The sequence below is a fragment of the Phlebotomus argentipes genome, unplaced genomic scaffold, assembly GCF_947086385.1.
Source record: "Phlebotomus argentipes unplaced genomic scaffold, Phlebotomus argentipes genome assembly contig_15, whole genome shotgun sequence".
In the NCBI taxonomy this organism is placed as follows: Eukaryota; Metazoa; Arthropoda; class Insecta; order Diptera; family Psychodidae; genus Phlebotomus; species Phlebotomus argentipes.
In genome coordinates, this window is record NW_026776181.1 from 12,489,927 (window position 1) to 12,512,473 (window position 22,547).

At 44.2% G+C, this 22,547-nt stretch overlaps 5 protein-coding genes across 8 annotated transcripts; 2 read left to right on the top strand and 3 right to left on the bottom strand.

Annotated features, from left to right (window-relative positions):
- Nucleotides 1–55: 55 nt before the first annotated feature.
- Nucleotides 56–8,061, bottom strand: LOC132263109 (disks large homolog 5). 2 transcript variants are annotated; one of them, XM_059762690.1, is made up of 10 exons: nt 7,732–8,061; nt 7,078–7,147; nt 6,251–6,530; nt 3,011–6,190; nt 2,456–2,952; nt 1,842–2,393; nt 1,550–1,775; nt 1,248–1,486; nt 734–1,183; nt 56–672 (listed from the first exon to the last, which is right to left on the bottom strand). In XM_059762690.1, the coding sequence occupies exons 2-10, from the start codon at nt 7,118–7,120 to the stop codon at nt 557–559; spliced, it is 5,583 nt and encodes a 1,860-aa protein (XP_059618673.1). In that variant the 5' UTR covers nt 7,121–7,147; nt 7,732–8,061; the 3' UTR covers nt 56–556. The 2 variants fall into 2 exon arrangements, with proteins under 2 accessions (XP_059618673.1, XP_059618672.1); XM_059762689.1 differs by having other exon boundaries at nt 2,453–2,952.
- Nucleotides 8,062–8,083: 22 nt separating this feature from the next.
- Nucleotides 8,084–9,632, bottom strand: LOC132263121 (F-actin-capping protein subunit beta). The gene is made up of 3 exons (XM_059762710.1): nt 9,501–9,632; nt 8,767–9,351; nt 8,084–8,701 (listed from the first exon to the last, which is right to left on the bottom strand). Exons 1-3 carry the CDS (start codon nt 9,501–9,503, stop codon nt 8,465–8,467), a joined length of 825 nt encoding a protein of 274 aa, XP_059618693.1. The 5' UTR covers nt 9,504–9,632; the 3' UTR covers nt 8,084–8,464.
- Nucleotides 9,633–9,702: 70 nt separating this feature from the next.
- On the top strand, nt 9,703–13,804 carry LOC132263110 (GPI inositol-deacylase). Its single transcript, XM_059762691.1, has 6 exons — nt 9,703–9,918; nt 10,001–10,022; nt 10,505–10,651; nt 10,715–11,733; nt 11,800–11,950; nt 12,009–13,804. The coding sequence occupies exons 1-6, from the start codon at nt 9,806–9,808 to the stop codon at nt 13,797–13,799; spliced, it is 3,243 nt and encodes a 1,080-aa protein (XP_059618674.1). The 5' UTR covers nt 9,703–9,805; the 3' UTR covers nt 13,800–13,804.
- Nucleotides 13,805–14,316: 512 nt separating this feature from the next.
- Nucleotides 14,317–15,310, bottom strand: LOC132263122 (ras-related protein Rab-21). The gene is made up of 2 exons (XM_059762711.1): nt 15,069–15,310; nt 14,317–14,902 (listed from the first exon to the last, which is right to left on the bottom strand). The coding sequence occupies exons 1-2, from the start codon at nt 15,198–15,200 to the stop codon at nt 14,342–14,344; spliced, it is 693 nt and encodes a 230-aa protein (XP_059618694.1). The 5' UTR covers nt 15,201–15,310; the 3' UTR covers nt 14,317–14,341.
- A 224-nt stretch (nt 15,311–15,534) lies between these two features.
- LOC132263115 (uncharacterized) lies at nt 15,535–22,540 on the top strand. 3 transcript variants are annotated; one of them, XM_059762700.1, is made up of 5 exons: nt 15,535–15,688; nt 18,562–19,227; nt 19,706–20,978; nt 21,062–21,137; nt 21,209–22,540. In XM_059762700.1, exons 2-4 carry the CDS (start codon nt 19,154–19,156, stop codon nt 21,134–21,136), a joined length of 1,422 nt encoding a protein of 473 aa, XP_059618683.1. In that variant the 5' UTR covers nt 15,535–15,688; nt 18,562–19,153; the 3' UTR covers nt 21,137; nt 21,209–22,540. The 3 variants fall into 3 exon arrangements, with proteins under 3 accessions (XP_059618683.1, XP_059618684.1, XP_059618681.1); XM_059762701.1 differs by lacking the exon at nt 15,535–15,688 and adding an exon at nt 18,072–18,469; XM_059762698.1 differs by lacking the exon at nt 15,535–15,688 and having other exon boundaries at nt 18,072–19,227.
- The last annotated feature ends 7 nt before the right edge of the window (nt 22,541–22,547 follow it).

Sequence of the window (22,547 nt, forward strand, 5' to 3'; positions counted from 1 at the left end):
ACCAATTAAGGCTAGTGATTTATGTAATATTTATAAAGTAGAACAAACGAATACGTAATATCAATAGAAAATATATATTTTGTAATGCGAAACACATTTAATATATGTATTAATAAAAATAAAATCATCCTTTTGACTTACAAATCTATTTAGCTGTAGTTTTAGGCTAATTTTACAAATTTTCATTGTAAATAAAATGATTATAGAGATGTAAGAAATAAAAAAAAAATCTCATACAATTCTTTCTAAATTTCAATTCAATTCATATAAAATGGTACCCTTTTCCGTCCAATCTTCGACGAAGTTATATATCTTTACGTAGAATAGCATAAAAGATTGATATAAAAAATACTGAAGTATAAAATGAAAACAATCCCCTTAACCACTATGAATTGAAAGTTAGCAAAATGACTCGCGTTCAAGGGAGTTTTTGAAAACCTTTAAAAATTTTCTTGCATATCAAATGGGTATAAAATGTTACATCAGATAGAAAACGGATTTTGTGGAAGACATTTTAGTTAGGCATTCAAGTTTCTCCAAAGGCACACTTACAACTCTACTGCGACGACGAATTGGCAAAGGGAATCCAAAGTACTTTCTTTTGCTCATCCTCAACGGCTGCCTTTACTTGAGAGCTCATGTGGTGAATATTTACACCCGCAGGAATTACAGCTGGAGAAATCGAAAAACATCATCAGAATGCATTTCAACGTCAAAAATCACCTAAACTTACCAGATATGAAATGTCCATAGTCCGTTTCCAGTTTCAGCGCGTGCTCGTACATTTCCTTTGCCGCCTTGGCGGAAATCTTATCCGTGGAATACCGCGAATCCTTCACCTCCTTTATTTGCTTCGCCGATCGGAAGCGCAATAGCAGCACAATGGGATAAATCTGCACACGCTGCAATCTCTCCACTGCCGATATGCAAATGTCTAAAATGCAGTGTCGCTTCTTCTCGCGCACATCTTTGATTGCCTGAATAGTCGTGCACTCGAAAATGTTGCCACGACGCCTGTAATCAATGTACACATTGTTGTGCAAATTCTTCTCAAGAGTCTCTTCAGAGCAATTCATCGGCTGCACTTTGCACCGCTCGAACTCCTTCGGAAAGTCAGTATGAAGCTTGTCAACCACACACTCAGCCAGTGGCCCCAACACCAAAACAGGCCTGTATGATGGATCTGCAAGAAATTAACAGTTTGTTGTGGAAACATCTTCAGCAGTTGTGTCAATCAATCCACTCACAGTCCAATCTTTCCATGCGAAGATAGCTATTGAGAGTGGTCTCATCATTGAGCATCCCTGAATCGGAGAACCAACTCAACTGAGTGTTGCTAAAACTCGCCAACTCCTTCGAGTCCCTCGAAGAACTCCTCTGGTGTTTCTTGCGTCGGAAGAATGAGCGTCTGGCTGATGTTGTACTCCTTCTTGATGTGTTATCAGCATCTGCAGTGTCTTGATGCAATCGCAACTCCTCTTCAACCCTACAGAAGCACATAAAATATAAATACCACAGCGCAATCTTCACCTCCAACCCTTTTACTCACTTGGTTTGACTCGGAATGAGACCACACGATATGCGATGCCCATATTCATCAAGAGTCCAGGCTCGCCACAATCCCGGACTTCCCGTAAACATGGTATTGTCTACATAGAGAACATCATCCTTGACAAAGCGCAAATCCGATTCGCCAACATCTCCAGTGCGATCAAAGGCTACCTTTATGTACAGAGAATCTATACTCTCCTGATCAGGGTCAATTTGATTGAATTCTAAAACACGAGAAAACACTTTTGCTATGAAATATTCAATACAGTATTCACACAAAAACAACTCACTTTGCATATTATGCTGCACCACCACAGATACCTTATCCACGGACTTTGCAATCTCCAACCACGCTTGCTCTGCTGTAGCTGCCCTGAGATCCACTCCATTGAACTCCAATATCTGATCACCGACGCGAATCCCTGCATTGTCACCCAGAGACTCACTCTGAACGCGATGAACGAAGATGCCCGTCTTGTTTCCACCCACAAAACTAATGCCCAAAGCCTTCTTCTTCGTCTCAATGATCAACATTCGCGGCTCCTCTTGATACACATTCCCACCCGAAGCCACAGTGGGTTGCTTTATCATCGTATCCACCGTGGGACTTGCAACAGGTCCTGCGAATGTGGACTTCTTGCCCTGAATTGACGACACTGCAGAAGTGGGCGGAAATATGCCTCGTTGCATCAATTGTTGCGTTGTTGCGGCAGACTTCGATGCAGATTGATTTCTCAATTGAAGCGTCCTCGCCACACTCGGGGAATTGCGCGGTGTTGATGATCCCGAGTGACTTATGCTCTCATCCTCATCTGTGCTATGTCCAGCGTCAGTATCGTACTCTGCAAGAGAATGAAATCATTAAAATGCCCCAGCATTGGATAATCATCATGAAATTCACTACTGTCTGGATTGTATTGCACCAGCATCGTCATGGAGTTGCCACATTGTCGCAGAACACTCGCAGCCAACTCGTAAGTCGCTGATCTCATGTTGAGCCCGCACACTTCCAGCAATTGATCGCCCGTCTGGAGACCCACTTGGCTGGCAATACTGTTCTCAGTAACAGTGGACACGAAGATGCCACCACCATTGTTGTTGCACCGGATTGTTATCCCCAGAGGCTCGACGCTCTTGTCAATAGTCACCCGTCGAAGATCGCCAGGATTTGGCTTCTGCCCATAGCAATAGTCTGTCATGGTGTTGCGCTTGTTAAGATTGGACCCATGACTCAGGACTTCCACTTGAAATGTCGGCATCGGTGAGCCACGCTCGCTGCCATGATGCTCTATTGAACCCGTGCTGTTCTTCACGCCACTTCCCTTGCTCGTGACACTCGGATTCGACGGAATGCGGAATCGAGGTGTCTCCTTCTTGCGCGGAAATGTGCCTCCTTCGTATCTGAAATTCCAAGACAATCATTATTGTCTACCTCAACATCACCAGCAAGTTAACTCACCCTGATGAATAGGTCGTCTGTATCTCATCCCGATCTCTTGTCGCGTGGAAGCGATTTTTGTATTGATAGTCAATAGACGCGCCATGGGAGTGATGATAGGTCGGAATATAGCTGTCAAACTCTGACTTTTCCGGGATGCTTCCCCCGCCACCAAGCAAACCTGTCGAGTCTGTTGAATGGGCAGAAGGTGGCAGAGTCAGGGGACTCACGTGCCTGTATCCATGATGGTGATGCGGATGGGGATGAATGGGTGCCACTGGAAAGAGAGCCTGATTGCGAGATGGCGGCGCATTGATGGATTGAAAGCGAGAATATGATGGCAATGTGCTGGTATTCCCGGCTGCCATCATGGTCACCGGGTCTGGACTGAGGTTTTCACTGTCGCTTGGATATTTGGACACATTCCTTGTCATCTTCTTCAGCGCATAGTAATCCACAGCCTCACGGCTTGGTGGCTTCATTGGCAAATCCAAAGACGGCGGACTCTTGGGTGCCAAGAAAGAGTCAATAGAGTTTTGACTCTTCAACGAAATGATGTCCAGAGAGTTCTGCTGCCCTTGCTGTTGATTCTGCAGCAAATTCCCACCGCGCAGCTTTTCATTCAAATTATATAGAAGACTGTTATCAGACGGCGTGAAGTTGAGGCTCATTCTGTTCGGATGGTGATGATTATGGGGTTGATAGCGTTCAAAATCGAGATACTTCAGTGGTCTGCTATATGTATTGACACCCCCGGAACCACCCAGTATTTGTCCTGGGCCGGCACTGCTCATCGGCAGCAAAGGCTCCTGCTCGATGCTGCGATAGACAGAATGACGATTCAGAACATTTGGCGGTGGCGATTGGACATGATATGGGATCGGATTGGAATTCCTATTGGGGTTGCTCGCAGCTGAGGATTTGACAGTGGTTGTAGTTGGCGTTGGCGCTGGATATGACTCAAAATAGTCCTCTGCATTGTTGCGACTATTGGCATGCATCTTCTCATCCTTCGACTGAAGTGTCGCTGTGAAGAGTGTCAGAGCCGGTCTCTCCTTCTTCCTGTTCTGCACAATAGTGCCACTTATGTTTTCATGAGCTATCACATTGGCCCTTGGCCATGTTCCCATACTCTTGCTCTCCTTCGACTCCTTCTTCCGCTTCGATCTCTTCAGAACACTGGACTTTGATGTGTTTTCACTGTTCAAAACAGAGTCCAGCAGAAGAATAGCATCATTCTCCTGAGTCAGGGTCTCTTCAGTCTCTACTGGACTCTTTTGACTCTTCCCTCGGAAGGTCATTTTGATCAGATCCGTGATCTTGGACGTGGATTTTGCCGCCGGAGCAACAGCAGGCTTGAACGGAAAGTCCATATTTGTCACAGGAATTGATCCTCTCTTAACGCCACCCTTGTCACTCAGTCTCGTCGGTGGTTCGTCAGTTTGTGTACAAATATTCACCATTTTATTGTACATCAGGGCGCGATTATTGGAGTTCATCTGACCAATTTGCTTGAGAGCCACAATCACCAGAGTGTCATTGCGTGTTTCCTCGAGGAGCACTAAGGCATCGCTGATACTCTTAGTGGCATCCAGAGCTTTCTTATTGATACTTATAATACGATCACCAATTGCTAAATTATTGTCGCGAGCTGCGAGGGATCCAGGTTCAATTTTCGATATGTAAATTCCACCCTCGAGACTCAATCCGTGCGCTCGGCCCATCTTTATATTCAGCGTGGCAGTGTAGAGATGTGACGCATTCATGAGTTGTCGCTTCACCACTACTTTACATCGTGGAGCACTCGACCTTATGGACTCTAGCACGATTCGTCGGGAGACAGAAGTGCAATCGAGATTGTTGACTTGGATAATGCAGTCATTGGGTCGCAATTTTCCATCCACCACGGAATCCTTCACCACAGACACCACATAGATGCCACTCTCTCCTCCATTCTGACTGTCATCTCGTCCACCGTCAAGCACAAGGCCCAGTTCTCCGTCCGTGGGCAATCCACTGATGTCAATGTCCACGATCTCGGTGTCCATCTTCCGGAAGGGCTCCACGTCGTAGGAGGCGCAGCTCCAGCGCGCACTATTACGACTCGGGGCATTGACCGGCGGCTGTGCCTCGAGGTGCTCACGTAGCTGTTCAATTTCTCTGCACGCCTCATCTTTTTGCTTCTTAATATTCTCACTATCCCGAATTGCTGCCAGCAATTCCGAAATTGCTGTATCACGCTCTTTTCGCAATTCGTCGCACAGAATCTTAACACTGTCGCGCTCTTGAACTATCTTCTCGCGCTCCGTAATTGCCCAATCACGACGACTCTTTGCCAACTCGGTGTCTTGCGACGCCTTCATCACCTCATTGCGTGCCTTATCCAGCGATTTTCGCAGGATCTCAATCTCCTGATTCGCCGCCTCAAGATCCTGCGCAATCTTCTCCTTCTCCTCTGTCAACTCCTTGTTCCAACTCTCATCTGACGTTGGCTTAAAGTCACTGCGTTTCATGTGATCTCCACTGCCTGAAGCTGCCTTCAGCGTCTGTTCCTCGATCTTCTGCCTCAAATCTTCACACTCCTTCATCAAATCATCCCGATAGTGCAGCGACGTCTGCAAGTCACTCTTGAGACGCTCGTTTTCGTACAACATCGACTGCTTCTCTTCCTTAAAGCGACCCTCCAATTCCGTGGACTTCTTCACCACGATCACAAGATCATCAGACAATTTCTGATTCTCCTTCAGCACCGTGTCCTTCTCACTCAGTATCAGCGATAATTCTTGCTCGGCCGCATTGCGTTGCTCCGTGGAGCGTCGCAACTCGATACATTTTGACTCTAGCACCTGATTTAGACCCTTTATAACATCATCATTGTGCTTCAGCTGTTGCGATCGCTCGTCTCTCTCCCTCTGAACGCTATCCATTTGTCTGATTGCCATCAAGAGTTGGTGCTTCAGTTCGTCCTTCTCAATTGACAAATTATTGTGTTCGTCAATGAGTTCGTCGCACTTCTTCTTGTACAACTCTGTGTCTTTCGATAATTTCTCAAATTCCGCCTTGTTCTGCTCATACTTCTTCTTCAGCTCATTGTATTGCTCTAGAAAGGCACATATAGTCTGACTATTGCCATTCTCCAGCTTCATCGACTCAATAATGCGCGCGAGTTTCTTCTCCAAGTGGTGCACCTTCTGCTCCAATCTTTACAGAAAAAAAGACGCTTTAAAGAGTGTTCATAACACTTACAAAACGCCACCTCACCTGATCTTCTCGGTGTTGCTCTTCGTGAAATTGGAACGCAAGGAACTGCTCTCTTGGACGGCCGTCTCCAGCTGATTCATCGCCGCCGTGTACTGCTCACGATAGTACTCCAGTCGCTCCTGGGCGCTGTCGCAGCGTCTCTTGCTGTCGATGTACTGGCGCTTTAGGCTGGAGATCTCAGTCATTGCCTCGTCAAACTGATCCTTCATCGACTCATACTCGCGGGCATTGTTGCTGCCCGATCCCCCAAATGAGCCAAAGTCCTGGCCAATGGGCGACACTGTTGCAAAGAGGAGAAGATAGCATCAACTCAATGTCAGATCTCATTTCCACGCATATTACATTTCCGCAAGAACAGTGTGTCTATCATTGAAAACTTTCACCACTATTCAGTGCATGAAGCAATATATAAATAAACAAATACACGTCTCTCTATTTCACTCAATTAATTTGCACTTGGTTTCTCTTACTTAAGAAGAGTCGCATGAAAAGTTGTGAAAATAATTTAATATCACTTTGTGAGCAACAATTATATCAGATTAGGGTGGAAAATCATTTTCCAGTTTCAAATCACATCAGCAAGCCTTAACGAAAACAGACTTCAATCTACTTTTTTGCGATTACATTGATAGTGTGATTTGCGGCCTCATCTTAGAGAGTATCTCTGCTTCTTCAGTATTTCCCAACGACCAAAGAAACCATTGATTATGTCAGAACTTTTCTTCCGACCGCGCTTCATCATTATTATGTGACTTAATTAAATTAGGAAATTCGTTCAATTTGCGGTGCGAAAGATCTACGTAATATCTTCTGCCTTGAACGCTCACCTGACCCATTGTTGTCCATCGAGGAGTCTCCGGACGCGGCCATTGTTGCCCCACTGTCGACAGCGCACTTCTGGAAGAGGAGAGACAAGCATGAATTCGATACACGCAATCCAGTGTTTCCTATTGTGTTCGGGTCATTGTAGTCATGTCTCATTCCTCCCATTTATCGGGTGGCTTGTTTGAGAAATCAATTGTCAAGTGATAGTCGTCGGAAGATCACCCAATTCCCCAGCACAGAGAGCTCAGATCAAGTTCAACAACTCCCGGGCAGTCACTCGGCGGTCCTGTGACTCACCTCGGGCACTCTCTGGGCGAGAATTCCTCACAGACTCACTGTGATCGACTTCTCTTCACACCATCTTCCAGTCACTCCAATTCCCTGGCTGATCGTCTCCTCCTCGCGTTTTTTGCTACGTAATATTTATTTTTAGACTTTTGCCCACGAAAGAAATGGAAATTGGAGGAGTGCGTAGATAATTCTCGAGCACTGCACTATCGGAAATTCATTCGATTCCCATCAATCACGAATTCCAATGGGAAATTCAGTGGAAAAGTGGACGATGAGAAGAGAAATCCAGACGGGAGACTTTTTGCCAAAAGAAAGACACCAGAACAAAACAGAGACACTGTGGCAACTTTGTACGACAATCTCACCTCTTCTGAGCAGCCCAGGTGCTTGTTATCACCACGAAACTACCACTGCGCCTCACTTGATCACAATTTCGCTCTATTACGGCACTTTTTGTACAACATAGCGGTTTAAAAATGCTAAAATTCTCAACAAAATTTCACTCGTCTTCTGCCATTATTCACCACACTGAAGTTACTGCACGCGCTGACAGCAATTCTTCGCGTCTTCAAATAAATACCGTTAGCACACTTTCTCAATACCGCGAATAAGAGGAATTCCACCAGCGCAGCGAGTCACGAGCTTACCAGTATTTTTTACAGTGTTCACAAATCCGATGTCATCAAAAATAAACAAGAATGAATCCGAAGATCCAAACACTTGGCTTTTCTTAACAATTTATTCATAATTTATTCTTCTTGCTGTATTTGTTACAATTAAATAGTTTTTATGTATAAATGTTTCTTATAGCAGCAGAGAAAATAATGCGTGAAGTTTATGGGTATAAAATACATAAAATTTCAGGCAATTGCAATTATGAATGTCCCATTTTGATGACGAGGAATGAAAAAATAAAATTTTTTACCATAAAATTAGTGCTGAGGTCCTGCAAAACACACGACATCCTTACTATTTCCACCTATACTCTCGCAAAATTTCTGACGAAGCGCGTTCTGGAGGCCTGGGAAAAATGCGTTGTCTATAACAGATGGATTATTGATAATAAATAGAGACATCCTCCCAATCTCTGGCCTAATCTCAGTTGTCGCTCTTGTTCCTGCGAGCAATCGCGGCGGCCAAGTCTTGCTTGATGGCATCATTGGCTCGCTGATCCACCAGAGATTGCGTGCTTCGCAGACCATTCACGATATCCTTCGTCTTGCCGAAGTAGATCTCATTGAGAGTGTTGCGAATCTTGTTCTCCATATCCTCCACCATCCGGCCAATATTGGCGATATGCGGACTGGACTCGCTCACATTGGCATCTTGTTCGATCTGGAAGAATCGACAGTGTCGTCAAAATGTGTCACAATTTCCAACTCAGAGCCGTGTGAACTCACCTGTCGCGTCAAACTGCCACCTAAATTCATAGTTCCAGAGCCCTGCTTGTTCGTCTGCAGCCACAGCATGGCGGTGGAAGTGAGCTTGTAGTGAGCAGTCCTCCCTGTGCTCTTCTCCTGCACCTCGACGACATGAATGGAGTCCCAGCATCCTTTGATTTTCTTGCTACCGTCGCCGGCCTTCTTGATCAAGATCACCCCAGCAAATCCGTGATCCAAGTCCCACAAGTAGGCCGAAGAGACGCCGCCCTCGTAGTACATCTCCCTGTACTGATCAAAAGCGTGATTCGCCTCGATTTCCAGCTTCCTCAGTCTCTCAGAGGGCATCGAACCGTCCTCGATAGGCGGATCGTACGTATTTGACCACGGTGACCGGTATGAGTCACCGTCGCGGTTGTAGTCGCACAGAAGATAGTCCCGCCCGGTCTCCTTGTCCTTGGAGATCTTCAGCGGCTGATCCACCGAAGACAACAAATCCTCGCACAGTCCCGGAGCCAAATCGATGAGGTCGATGAGATTTTTCTCAATCTTCTGCGGTGGCAGACGTCTCATCAGGTCCAACGCACAATCCATCTGTTGTTCCGTCTGTTTGGGAAGTGGAAAGCATAGAATTGATTAGATAAGACGGGGAAATTGAGAGCTTTTAGCCAAATATCATTCCAAGCTTCGGCAAGGGCGTGACAACCAATTAGGGCTCCCACGCGCACACAATTCAGCAAGAAACTGCATCTTACCATCTTTTATCACAGTTGCTGGGTTGATTTGAGCAAATGATACTATTGAAATAGATAAAAGACCACTGAAAAATGATAAAATTTACAATTTTCCTGATGCTCACTCCAACTTCCTGTGAGATATTTTGACACTCGCGGAGTTGTCAAATCTTTCGAAATCGTTTTTTTTTCTCTGACAGCATTTTCGATAATGCGCGACACGTCAAAAAAATGTCCAACGGCGGATAGTGTTGTGTCTTTATATTGCTGAGATATTCCGTTTTACGCTTACTCAGTGCGTGAATTTGTGCTGAAACACTTGAAATATGTTCCCCAAAGTCTTCTTAGTTATTTCCCTCCTGTGTCTGTGCTTTTATCTCTATGGCATCGTCACAATGCTTACAAATTCAGAGAAGAATTTGTGCAAAATGACGTACATGTGAGTTTTCGCGGATTTTTCTCACTTATTTGGATATAAATACTCAATAAAAGTGAGTAATTGAATATGTTCCTTCTTTCAGGTACGAGTATCCACAGTTTGTTGTAAGTAAAAACATCTGACTATACCTCGGTGGGTGCAATTCATTGGGGGAAGACAAGTTGTCTTTCATCAAGGACTGGCACTTGTCGCAAAAAGATAACTTGTTATCACTTCTATAAATAAGATCGGCAGGAGCAATTCATCATCCGTACTTCCACTTTCGCCGGTTATTATTTATTCAATACACTGGCAAGATTGTTTAATGTTTAGGAAGCAACAATAATTGCCGGCAATTTTTTCTTATCTATGTTGATTTGCTTGTTTCTTCACTTTCTTTTTGAGTTTTTAAGTGCTCTTCAGCATAAAAAATCGATAATACTTTCACTCATTCATGCTTGATATTCTTAATTTTTAATCTTACACATGTTCCAGCTCTCATGACCACTTTGTCAGACATGCCATTAAGAATGGATGATATTGGTATTGAAATTGTGGGCAGTGCTTGACCTATTTAAATCCTTCAATTTTCGCTTTTCTCTCCCAGCGAATCAACTTCAAGGAAAATAAGCGGTTTTCGAAGTACAGCCTGTACGGATATGCAGAAGGACACTTGACAGAGTTCGCCAGGAATGGGGACTGGAACGGAGCACCTGTTCTCTTCATTCCTGGCAATGCTGGATCTTTCAAACAAGTAAACTTTTTCTCTCATCCAATCAGTTGTATTTTAATAAAATTTAAAAATCACATCTTTCAGGCTCGATCGCTGGCTTCTGTGGCTCTGAGAAAGGGTTTGGACAACAACTGGGCACATCATCTGGACTACTTCACTGTGGATCTCAATGAGGAGTACTCGGCTCTGTTCGGAGGTGTTCTGGAGGAGCAAACAGAGTTTGTGGCGCAGTGCATCAAGCACATTCTTAATCTCTACAAGCGTTTGCCGAATCGTCCTCAGAGCATCACGATCGTCGGTCACTCGATGGGCGGCACGATAGCGTACGCCCTGCTGAGAAACTCAGACATTGCTCCTCTTGTGGGCACAATAATTGCACTCTCAGCACCACTAGACAAACCGGCGATCAACCTAGATGTCTACATTAACGCTTTCTACCGAAGTATTCAGGAGAAGTTTTCGGAGAGTAGAAGTGCGCGCCTAATTGGGAATCGCACAAACACTTGCTGTCCGGAGAAAAACAGGGAGAATTTTGAGAAGACTCCTCCAAAAGGACTTGACGATAAGCTTCTGATATCAATTGGAGGTGGTAGTAGAGATGTAATCGTCCATCCAGGCTTGACGACCAGCGTCTTCAGCGATATCCACACGATGTCCACGTCGGTTCCCCGAGTGTGGCTCACAACTGATCATTTGTGTGCTGTTTGGTGTCTTCAATCAGTCCTCGTGCTCAACAGATTCCTGTACAGCACCATTAAACCTGTGAAGGGTCGCGATGCGTACGGCAAAGGACATCAGTTCATTGATGAGAAAGATGAGAAACTCTCGAAGGCAATTCACTATCTGAAGAAACCAACACCTGAGCAACGGCATAAGGAGGTTTACCTCGTGAGTGGAGACAAATTGGGCGATTGGGTGGAGGATTCTCGCAGAGTTTTCACGCATCAGTTCAAAGGTGGCCTCAATGGTACGAGATTCCAAATGATCCGCTTGATCGATTTGCCACAATATCACATCCTGAATGTTGAGATGATAAACCTGGAGGATGAAGAGTGGGTGTTTGGCTGTGCGGCTCTTGATGTTCTGGACACAATGAGATACTGGTGAGTTAAGATCTTATAAAGCTACGCGTGTGCTTTTTGACATTTATTAATTTATTCTTATTGTAGCACGAAAGCCACTTCAATATTCAAATATGCGGAAAAATTGCCATCACTGAAGCATGAAAGATTGTATTTGAGACTGGACCTGAAGAAACTCAAAGCGAGACATCCAGAGTGGACGCATGTCATCCTCAGAATCTTGCCTACAAAGCAACCAGTACGTTTTCTTAGCGTTCTATATTTAAGAAAAACAACTGAGTGTATTTTTTCAACAGGTGCAAATGAATGTGGATATCCACGCCGAGGGCGATCGAGTTGTGAAGGCGTCAATTCAGAAGTGGTACTCCTACACACCTCAGACGGTGATTGAGGAGACCATCTTGGGAAGTTCGTCGTACAAGCTGTCGATCTTGGGCCTGGAGGAGTCGCATCAGGTAATGGAGTTGATTCTCCAGCCAAGATCGTGCTCAAAGCCAGGATATCACAATGTGGCGCGAGTTTGTGTGCCGTGGACGGAAGGTTTCGATCGCTATCACTACTTCACGGAGACATCTCATGACCCTCTGTACTTGTACGTTCCCAAATCCAAGCCAGTCGGCTACAATGGCACTGCGAACACTGTCACTGTCCAATTGCATCTTGACCCCAATTGTCGATATCGCATTAGCATAAGGAACTCCTTTGGCATGACAATGGCCAGAATAGTGCAGCAATTTTCGCACTGGTTGCCCGCCCACTTGGCCGCTATTCTATTCCTCTCGCTCAAGTATCAGATTTCCCTCACGCCCCCTTTGGAGCCCTTCAAGTGCGCCCCCTTCAGAAGTGCTATCATCAAATCTACGCCCTTCTTCATTGTTTCCGCTTCGCGTGTGTTTATAAAAATGATCCTCTGGACAAAACAATTGCCCGATCCTGATCCATACGATCAATCGATTCTCATATCTGTCATCATTCATGGATCTGGTGTGGCTCTTCTCACGATTCTGGTGTCAATCTCGTGGGCGGCGATTTGTATCATGGGCGAAACTGTGCACAAGATTCTCCTCAGATTGATCAAATTTCCCATTCCTTCTATGGCTTCTCTAATCATTTCGTCCTTTGAGAAATTCCCTCTGTCCGCAATCGTTATTCTCATTTCCATCGCAATGGCATCGTGCGGAGCGTTGAGTCTCATTCTCGCATGTTGCATCTACTTTCTGCTCATCACCAAGATGTATGAGGGATACCTCGAGGAGTTCATATTCAACACAGCTAAGGAGATCGCCGATAAGCTCTATGGCCAGTGGCGTAGGAGGAGAAATGAACCTCCAGTCGCTCCAGTTGAGGAAGCAGTTGCTAATCCCGCTAATGCGGCAATTGAGGAGCCCGAGGAACGCAATGAAGATTTATCTGAGGCGCCAGAACCAAGTGCACCTCAAGAGCTTCCCAGCACCTCGACAGAAAGCCAGCCGGAAGCGGAGAATGCAGAAAAGGCCGAGGCTTCAGGGGAAGTGCAGGAGACTGGTGATAAAGCTAAGGAGGATGCGGAATTGGATAAGCTTCTGCAGGACTCCTTCAGGCAGCAGATGAACTTCGAGGAGAAGCGCAAGAAGGAGGAAGCGGCCATGCGTGTGGAGTATGATGCCATTCCCGAAGGGCTGAGCAACATCAATTTCCACCTGTGCCTCTTTTTCATTCTCCTCCTCCTGACGCTCATCAATCTGCCCACGGCGCTCACATGGGGCCGCAATTATCCGTATGAAAAGGTCCTCAGCAACGATCCATCCTTCATTCCCGCCATTATCATGATCCTCTCGCTGGCGCCGCTTTGGCAATTGTCGACGCCAAGGAGTGTCCATGGTTACAGGACAGTGGGTTGCATTCTCTACGTGGCTGCAGCTATTTGCGTCCTGTACTGCCAGGACTCGGTGTACAGGATCAACGGGGTGATTTGTGGTGTCTTCGCCACAATCAGTATTCAGCAGACTTTTTCGACGCGCATCCAGCATGGATTGCGCGAAACCATGAATACTGCTGATAGAATTTACTTGGACAGGATCAAGAGTTTCCTCAGTGGCGACTTTTAAGCAAAATGACAAACTTAACAGCCCAGGCTCTCAGTATTGACGACAAGACACTTGATAAAACTTTAATATGTATAAAAAGTAGTTGGGATTTTAAAAAATTACTGTGTGTAACTAATTTTAGAGAACCTTTAGCAATGTTTCTACTTATTTAAGGTCAAGTGTTGCAACAGAATCATTGTAAATTTACGCTTATTTTCCAGAAAGTGTCAAAAATGTAGGATTTTCAGTTGCTTCAATTATTGGAAATTGAGTTTTTGCAGCAATTTTACTTCCGTAAATCTAGTCAAAATATATAACTTGTTGTTTTGGGCAAAATCACATGATGATAACACAGGATTTGTGCTTTTAAAATGTATCACACAGCATACGACTGTGTGCATCACAGTTACCACCTTTTTTTTGTTGAGTCGCAATGAAAAACACATTTTTTCTTAATAATGTAACAGTATATAATATTTACGTAAGGCTCTTAAATATTACATTATGATTTGAAGTAAATATAACTGAGTCACGTAAAGAGACAAGAAACACAAGGCTTTCACTTAGCTGGCGGATGTTGCGGCGCCGCCTCCGGAGCAGCAGCGCCCGGAACTGACTGGCGAGTCCTGCAGCTGGACATCACTTCGCTCGTCGTCGTCCACCACGAGTGCCTGAGACCGTCGCATCGAACTGGTGCGCGACAGGGCGACATTCTGGGCCTGTTTTACCTCGTGAGCCTCGACCATGTCGTTTGTCAGCTCCAGGAAAAGCTCGTCGATGCCCTCGTTCATCTTGGCAGACGTCTCGTAGTGCTTGGCGCCCACGCCGGATGCGTACGCCTGCGCCACGTCCAGTGGAACATTCCTGTCTTTCGCCAAATCCGTCTTGTTTCCGGCAATCGCGAGTACAATGTCCGTGCCCAGCATCTTTTTCAGCTCCTTCACCCAGTTCTTCACCTTCTGGAATGAGTCCTCGTCCGTGATGTCGTACACGAGGATGGCCCCATTGGAGGAGCGATAGTAGATTGGCCCCAGGGCGTGGAATCTCTCCTGGCCGGCTGTGTCCCAAATGCTCAGATTTATCCGGCGACCGTTCACGTTGATTTTTTTGTTGAGAAATGACGCCTGCAAAGTGCAAAGAAGCCATACAATACAATTGCCCATCAAGCGATTGCGACTACTTTTTTGTCAAAAGCCCCAGTGACTAAGACCGTCGGACGGTCACCCCTTCCCACTAATGAGCTGTGACTGATAAGAGATAGGGAAAAATACACCAAAATCATCTATTTACCTGCAAAGTGCTAATATGCTTAGGATTGAACTTGTCCTCGACATAGCGCAGCACCAGGGATGTCTTCCCCACGCATCCTTCGCCCAGGAGGACAATCTTGAAGTTATATACACTCTCGTTGCTGCTAGACATCGTTTTACATTATCGTTGCTTGAGGAAATTGCGATAAATAAATTATTCTACACTTCTCCGCAGACATTGGCTGTCAAACTATGCTGTCACAGCACCAGCCAGCAAAAAAGTGACAATCAGCTGTTTCGAAAATCAGAAAAAGCCGCTTCCCGGAAATACAAACAACTCAGCTCGGTTTCACACTAAATCCCCAGATAAATTACAATTCCACCTGAAATTGGGCAGATAATCAATAAAATGCGTAAGATGATTTTCCGTGCAAGCGTCGTGCGGTATCACAGCGTGTGTGAGAAATTGCATATTAATTTATTTTGGCTTACGCGGGGTGTACGCCATCTTTGAAATTGTCTACAATCCCCCTTTCAAACAGTGCTTGGTGATTGGCAAAATAAGTGAATTTTCCCCTGAAAGTTTGCTTAATTTACCATTGAAACTGTGTCAATCGTGCATCGAGTGGATGAGGAATCGATATTGCAAATTGTCATAAGGTATAACTTTGATTTACTATGTGAAAAAGCCAATTGAAAAACCGCGTCTTTGCTCCAACAATCGCCCGAGCTAATCTCGCCCCGCAAAACGACACGGAAAAGTGGTGTATTTTTGAAAAATCCACACGCTCTTCCTCCACGTATGCCGATGGCAATTTGGGCCGAGACCCGGGCATTGGGCGGCACAGTGGATTTGCGTGAATTGTCAGCAATTGGGCCAGGAATATCGTCTCGTCACCGCTAAAGGAGAATTTCAGCCTCTGAAAAATACCCAGTGCGATTTTCATGCGTTGTCAGTCGCAAAATTTTGCCCATTTTCCCCATATTCTTCACCTCGAAAGCACATTGCTTCATCTGCGTGGCAATATTTGTGCATTTTCTTATCTCTCTCGGTCGATAGTGTGCCACATTTGTTCATCCCTGAGCCATTTCGGTCTTTGTTTTCTTCACTTGTTCCTTCGACTCTCTGGGCAGAGGCGAAGAGACGCCTTCACGTTGTGCGCTTTGTTGCGTCCCTGTGTCGTCAATCGGCGGGGCCGTTCACGGTTACAGAATTGGACGGAGAACCTGCTGGAGGTGCATTTTCCATCTGGCTGCAAAATCATTGATTGACGCGAAAATATTCGCGTCCGCTTCGAGCCCAATGTCGAGACGGTGAAAAAAATTGTGTACTTTCTATTTTTGCCACTGTGCTTGCAAAAAGTCTCTTTTTCCTCGTTTTTTCGGCCACGCAGAATTCGTCGTCTCGTCTCGCGTGAGAGACACCTTCACCTTCTTCGCGGCACAGTCATTTCCGAGCCCGAGAATTTACCATTTTGAGGCCTCTCGCGCGCCCCAGCATTCACCATCTCAATCCGCCTTGGCCAGAGAAGCGCGCTCTCTCTCTCTCTCTCTCTCGCTTTCCACCGGCCGGAGAGCGAACGATCCGCGAGAGGCGAGCAGCTGTGGATTTTTGGAAGAAAACTCTCCAATTTCGCAAATTCTCGTGCGAGCGAGACGCGATGAGTGATTCAGAAGGACACGAAGTCGTTGTGTTATTGACCGCTTCATTGTGACTTGTCAGACTCGGCGCGCGAAGAGAGAGAGAGGAAAAGCGGCAGAGCAGGCGAGACAGATGACTCAGAAGTAGCCGTCCTGCTCACTTTCGCGGCTTGAGGGCGACGCATAGGCCTTGCGACGCGTTCGCGACTCTCGGAGAGTCGACATGCTGCACGTGAGATGCACATGTCGCAGGGCAAAACATCTCCCCACTCACTTGCACTCGCAATGGGCTTCTTTGTGTTGCAGCGACAAGGAGGGAAGTGCGATTCGCAGATGCAATTCGTGGGTCAGTCGCAAAATCCATGTTGCTTGAGACGTAGTCCAATATCTGTGACGTCAGCGAGAGGCCCATGAGAAAATTTCCTTGAAATCATAAATAAACATCCTCCCCCAGTTGTGGTGTTTGCATTACAGATTGCTGTCGGGAAATGTCTTGAAATTATGTCAATATTTTGGAACTTGGGTTTAGAGAATTTTTCAAAATTCCATTTAATTCGTCAAAATTATCTTGCCCTTTGCTTACAGGTTGTAAACGGCAACAGAAAGCATGGCTAAAATGAGTCAGAATTCATCAATGAGACATTCATTTGTCTCTGATTCACATTGTCCTATGTCATGGTTAGACATGTCAATATTCCCATTTAAAATTGGGTTTCTTGGTGGCGTTGTGCGATGGCGAGGGCGCGACAATGAAGATACGTCTGAGAGCGATGAAGGGAGTGAGAGCCGCCGCCTTTTGCTTATGTCAAACTAGCCGACCGTCGTGGCTAGAAGTGTGAAGCATTGGGAAAATGCACACCATCGGCTATTCTGGCGCTCTTCGTGACGTCAGATCATTGACCTGCTTTTCCCCTCCTTTGTGCTGTTCCTCTGAGAAAGATTCTGAGTGATAGGGTGCGCCGTGTGGTGAGCGCGCAATCTAGGCATCTTCCTCCTGTCTCGCTCACGTCCGCGCGCGCTGCGTGTGTTTAGAGGGAGACAGTTGGGTGTGAGCGAGGGGAAAAGAGATGGCTGCGCTGTGTTTTGCTTTCTCTCCTCATGGAATTGTTCCTGGGCTGGCAGGACACAGCAGGAGGTGGCTGAGAGTTTGAGGTTAATTGGCAATGTCTGGACGGATTTTCACAACAAATGTCCAGCAAAATTCCGACGTGTTTCAGTGAAAATATGCCGTGTGTTGTCTCATTCTCAATCACACTCTAGTGCTGTGTGAGTATAATCAGCAATCCTACTCTTGGCGGTGTGTTTTCCAACGAAAATAGAGAGAAATTTGTTGAGAGAGCGCGAGCAAAAGGCATTTTGTGGTGATTCTCATGAGGCTTCGGTGATCAGTCAGTCTATGAATGTTGGTTGGTGTACTTTGGCTGTGTGAAGAGAAATGTGCCTCTTCTCTTGTGTGCTTTTTTCGTGGCTCTTAACAACAAAATGTTCACACTCTAATTAATTTAATTTTGCCCAAGACTTCTCGTGTGCTGAAGAATAAAATATCTAAATATACAGAGAGAAGATAGAAATTAATCTTACCTCTGCGTGTGTGTCGATGGTTCAATTTGGATGAGAAGAAGAGACGCGCGAACGTTTGAGAGTGTTGAAGAAAGTTTATTTTCTAAATTTTACATAATTTTTACTTGTGTTCATACATTATTAATTACCACAAATACCAGAATGTGGATCATATTTTATGGATTAGTTGAAATTATCTTGTACTTTTGGTTCATTTTCATTGCGCTCGATATGTTTGAGGTAAAATGGAAATGCGATGTGTGATCTTTCATAACCAACTGGAAGACGCGACAAGAAGTGTGTGACTTCAATGTTATTCCCTGTCTTTGCAGCTCTATATTGTTGGTGGAAATTCCTCGAGGCACCGCAGAAGACTCTACCGTCACGGCTATCCGTCGACAAGTCATTTGCTGCAGTACTTGGCTCACCTACCTGCCACACAAACTCCTCTGTTGGATGGACGACTACTGAGGCACGCCTTAAGGAATGGACAATTTGTGAATGACTTCGTGCAGCCGCACCAAGAGAACATAAGTCATTTGTAGCGTTTGAAGCTGCGCGATTGACAGAGAGCATTTAGGAGGCAGAAGTACAAGGAAATTCAGTGGGGTGATAAAGATAGTAGCAGTTGATAAAATTAGCCTTCACATTGACGCATTTGCTAGAGCTCATTGTGTATATGCTACACAAGTAATAACTGACACACATTTGGAGTCAAAGTATAAATAATTGTAAATAATATTGCCAGGAATATTTATATTGTGTATGAGAGTTGCAAAACTCAAAAATAGCTCTTTATATAGTGTGACAAAGACTCAGACGAGAGTGAGTTTATTATATGAGACAAGTTGCATCGTCCTTGTCCTTGCCGCGACTGTGTATTGTCAATTAGCGTCATAGAAGATTGTAGAATTGCTCTGAGAGATGTTCTCATTCCACAAACCCAAAGTCTACCGATCAACGCAGGGATGCTGCATCTGCAAAGCCAAGTCTAGCAGGTAAAAATTTTCACCTTCATCTTTACATAAATTCAAGGTTCATTGCTTGATCATGTGCCGTAAATACATTCGCACAGTGCAATGTGTTCAATCAACTACATTGAGAAAAGTAATTCAAGCAAACACGAGTTGAAACACAAGACAAATTTGTTGAGTGTACGAAATTATATGACTAAACAGTCCATCTTTGTCTTTTCTCAAGATCGTGGTTTCAATTTGGAAATGAGGTGATAAATAATTATGGGAAGTGTTTGCACGGACAAACATTGTCATAATAACAATCAATTGTTCACTGTGCATGTCTTTCAAAATATTCGAGAGAATATTGAAATCAAGTTAAAGTAGAACAATACGGAAAACGTATAGTGAATAATTGTTTTCTCAATTTTCTATTCTGGCCTCATGTAAATAACTTACAAAGTACAATAGGAAATTTTTCATGATTTCAGTACTAAACATTTGTTTTTATCCTTCACAGCTCTCGTTTCACGGATTCCAAGAAGTATGAGACGGACTTTATTGAGTGTTTCCAGCTGACTGCACCGCGAAAGGGTGAAATATGCAACGCGTGCGTGCTGCTGGTGAAGAGATTCAAGCGTCTGCCGCCGGGAAGCGAGCGCCACTGGGGCCATGTTGTGGATGCTCGCGTTGGACCGGGACTCAAGTCCATGACCAAGTTCAAGAAGCGCAAGGAGGAGTCGATGCAGCAGCAGCAGAAGCAGGAGCAGAAGGTGAAGAAGGAGAATTCAGTGGCAGATGGTGAGACAACACAGCGAATTGGATCTGCTCAGCGCTTCTGCAAGATCTTCAAGAAGAACAAGAAGAAAAAGACCAACGGCGAGAGCTCAATTGGAGGAGGCAGTCATGGATCGTCGGATGATGTGTCCTCACCCTCGAGTCCGCTGTCGTATGGCAGCGATGGGGAGGACAGTGCAGTGAAGGCGAGGAAGAGGGCTGCGATGGGGAGTTTCGATAATCTCAAGAACTTCGTTACGAACGAGTTCACAAATGGATACAGGAATGACAACATTGGGCGACGGTCTCTGCTGCGGAAGGACTATCGTCCGGTGAAGAATCGGTCGGTGAGCACAAACGGGATCCTGCGAGATATCCAGGAGGATGAATTGTGGACCAAGACGCAAATGTGCTGCGGTCCTGTGTATGAGAACAAGGATCTGTCTGCGATTATTGTGGACATGAGTTGCTTGAAGGTGTGCAGGGCTCATCGGAATGATCAGGTGTGCGCTAAGAAGTCGCCTGTCGGTTTTGGTGCAATTGCTATCAAGAAGCATCACTTATTCTCAAAGGCACGAGGAAATCTGATGGACTTCGCCACGGTCACCAGCGGCCTGGCTCAGCCGATCGTGATGGATGTGGGCAAGAGCAGCTCGCTGACTTGTCCAACCCTGGCGCCGAGTGCAAATGCTCTGATGAAGCTCAAGGGTGAAGCTGGGAAGGTGGTGAAGGCCAAGGAGTATAACTTTGTGAAGAACATCGTGAAGATATGCAATGAGACAAAGACACCAACGAATAAGACGAAGACACTGGAGAAAGTCTTGAGTGCCACGGAGAATCTGGGGAACAAGTTCAGTGATAATTCTTCTGATTCTGGCTATGAGGAACTGCCGAATATGTTGGACTCGAAGAATCCGCTGATCACGCCGTCTGTACGCAATGGTGTAATGCAAAATGGAATGATTATTGGAATGAATCAAATCACTCTGCCACAGACACAGCCAATTTCATCAACTGTAAGTCATCAATTGGGTTAATTTGCCCTGAATGATCGTCACTTTGCGAAATTATTCACACATTTCCTCTTTCTCGTTCGCAGACATTCAAGAGATCTCCTGGAAGAATACACACTGATCGTGTTGAAACTGTCATTTATGCCCGGACGGGTTTGTAAAGTGAGTTTGCTAGTGGAATAACGCTCGATATTGATAACGTTTCTAAAAGTATGCTTCATCTTTCTCTTCAGCTGCACTTACTGGACACGCTGCGGGACATTGCTTGATGAATATTGGAATGATAAACATATTGGACACTAACTCCACTATCAGCAAAAATATGATTCTCATGAGAGAAATTAATTATGGAAAAGAAACTATTATAAAATTTTAACACCATTTTATCTCTTTCAGTATTTAATTATCTCATTTTAATTAAAAACAAAACATGTATGTATTTATAGAGAAATGCAAGATGGGGGAAAATAAGAATACTTACAATTATATGGATTAGTTTAATTTTGAGTGAGATATTAGATTTATTATTGGACTAACGATGATGGAAATACTTGCAATCGGTTTCCGTTTGTTTTGGGTTGCGATGAAAAGCAAAAAAAAAACTGTATGATTGTATGTAATCTATTAGTGAAAATTTTATATATAGAAATTATAAAGAGAAGAATATAATTTTATTTGTGTAAATTATATAAGGTAAAATGAATGGACTCTCTATAGAGACTGATTGTAAGGTTATTCATTAATATTATTTTTTACATACAAATTTTTACTATCCTAGGATCAAGTCTTGAAAACAATTATTGAAATAATATCCAAAATTATAGTATATGAAAGAAATTAACGTAATTGTCTATGCAAGGTATGTCTGTATCTTGGAATGTTTGTATTAGGTAGTTTCTTGCAGTGGCAATTAAATTGTTGTCATGTTTATTAGGTTTTGAATAGTTCTACTTTGAGACATTATGGTCTGCAGAGTAAGAAAAAAGTAGCATAAATCATGATTGAGAAGGACTATGTTCGTTTCTAACTGCATTTTTATATAAGTACGACCATTCTAAATGAAGCACTGCATGGAGAAAAATATCAATTGCTACTGCAGATTCACCTTTATTAAAGAGGTAGTAAAACAAGAAGTGTTTAACGGAGACACAGTGAATGTCTATTGAATATTAAACGCATTTTGAGATTATAGTGTAAACAGAGAAAACAACAATAAAGGAACATTTAATTGTAGTTCACTAACTGGGAGAATGTAAACCAATAAGGATTATAAAAAGAAAAACTAAGAAATGGCTAAAAACTTGTAATATCAATGTAGAATTTTTACCTAAACCATGAATGTCAAAAAAATGACTGCCATTAGGTAAATTTTAATGTCTTAAGTGCAAAACTAAACTCTACGAGAAGATTATCATGAACATTTTAGGTATCCTGCACATCCTGCATACCTAAATACTATATAATTGTGTAGAAATATGAATTTTAGAAATCTCAAGATGAATCACCTTTTTATCTTTATACATTGTAAAACGAGATAAAACTAAACTAAAGCAATTCAAAAATCATTCCATG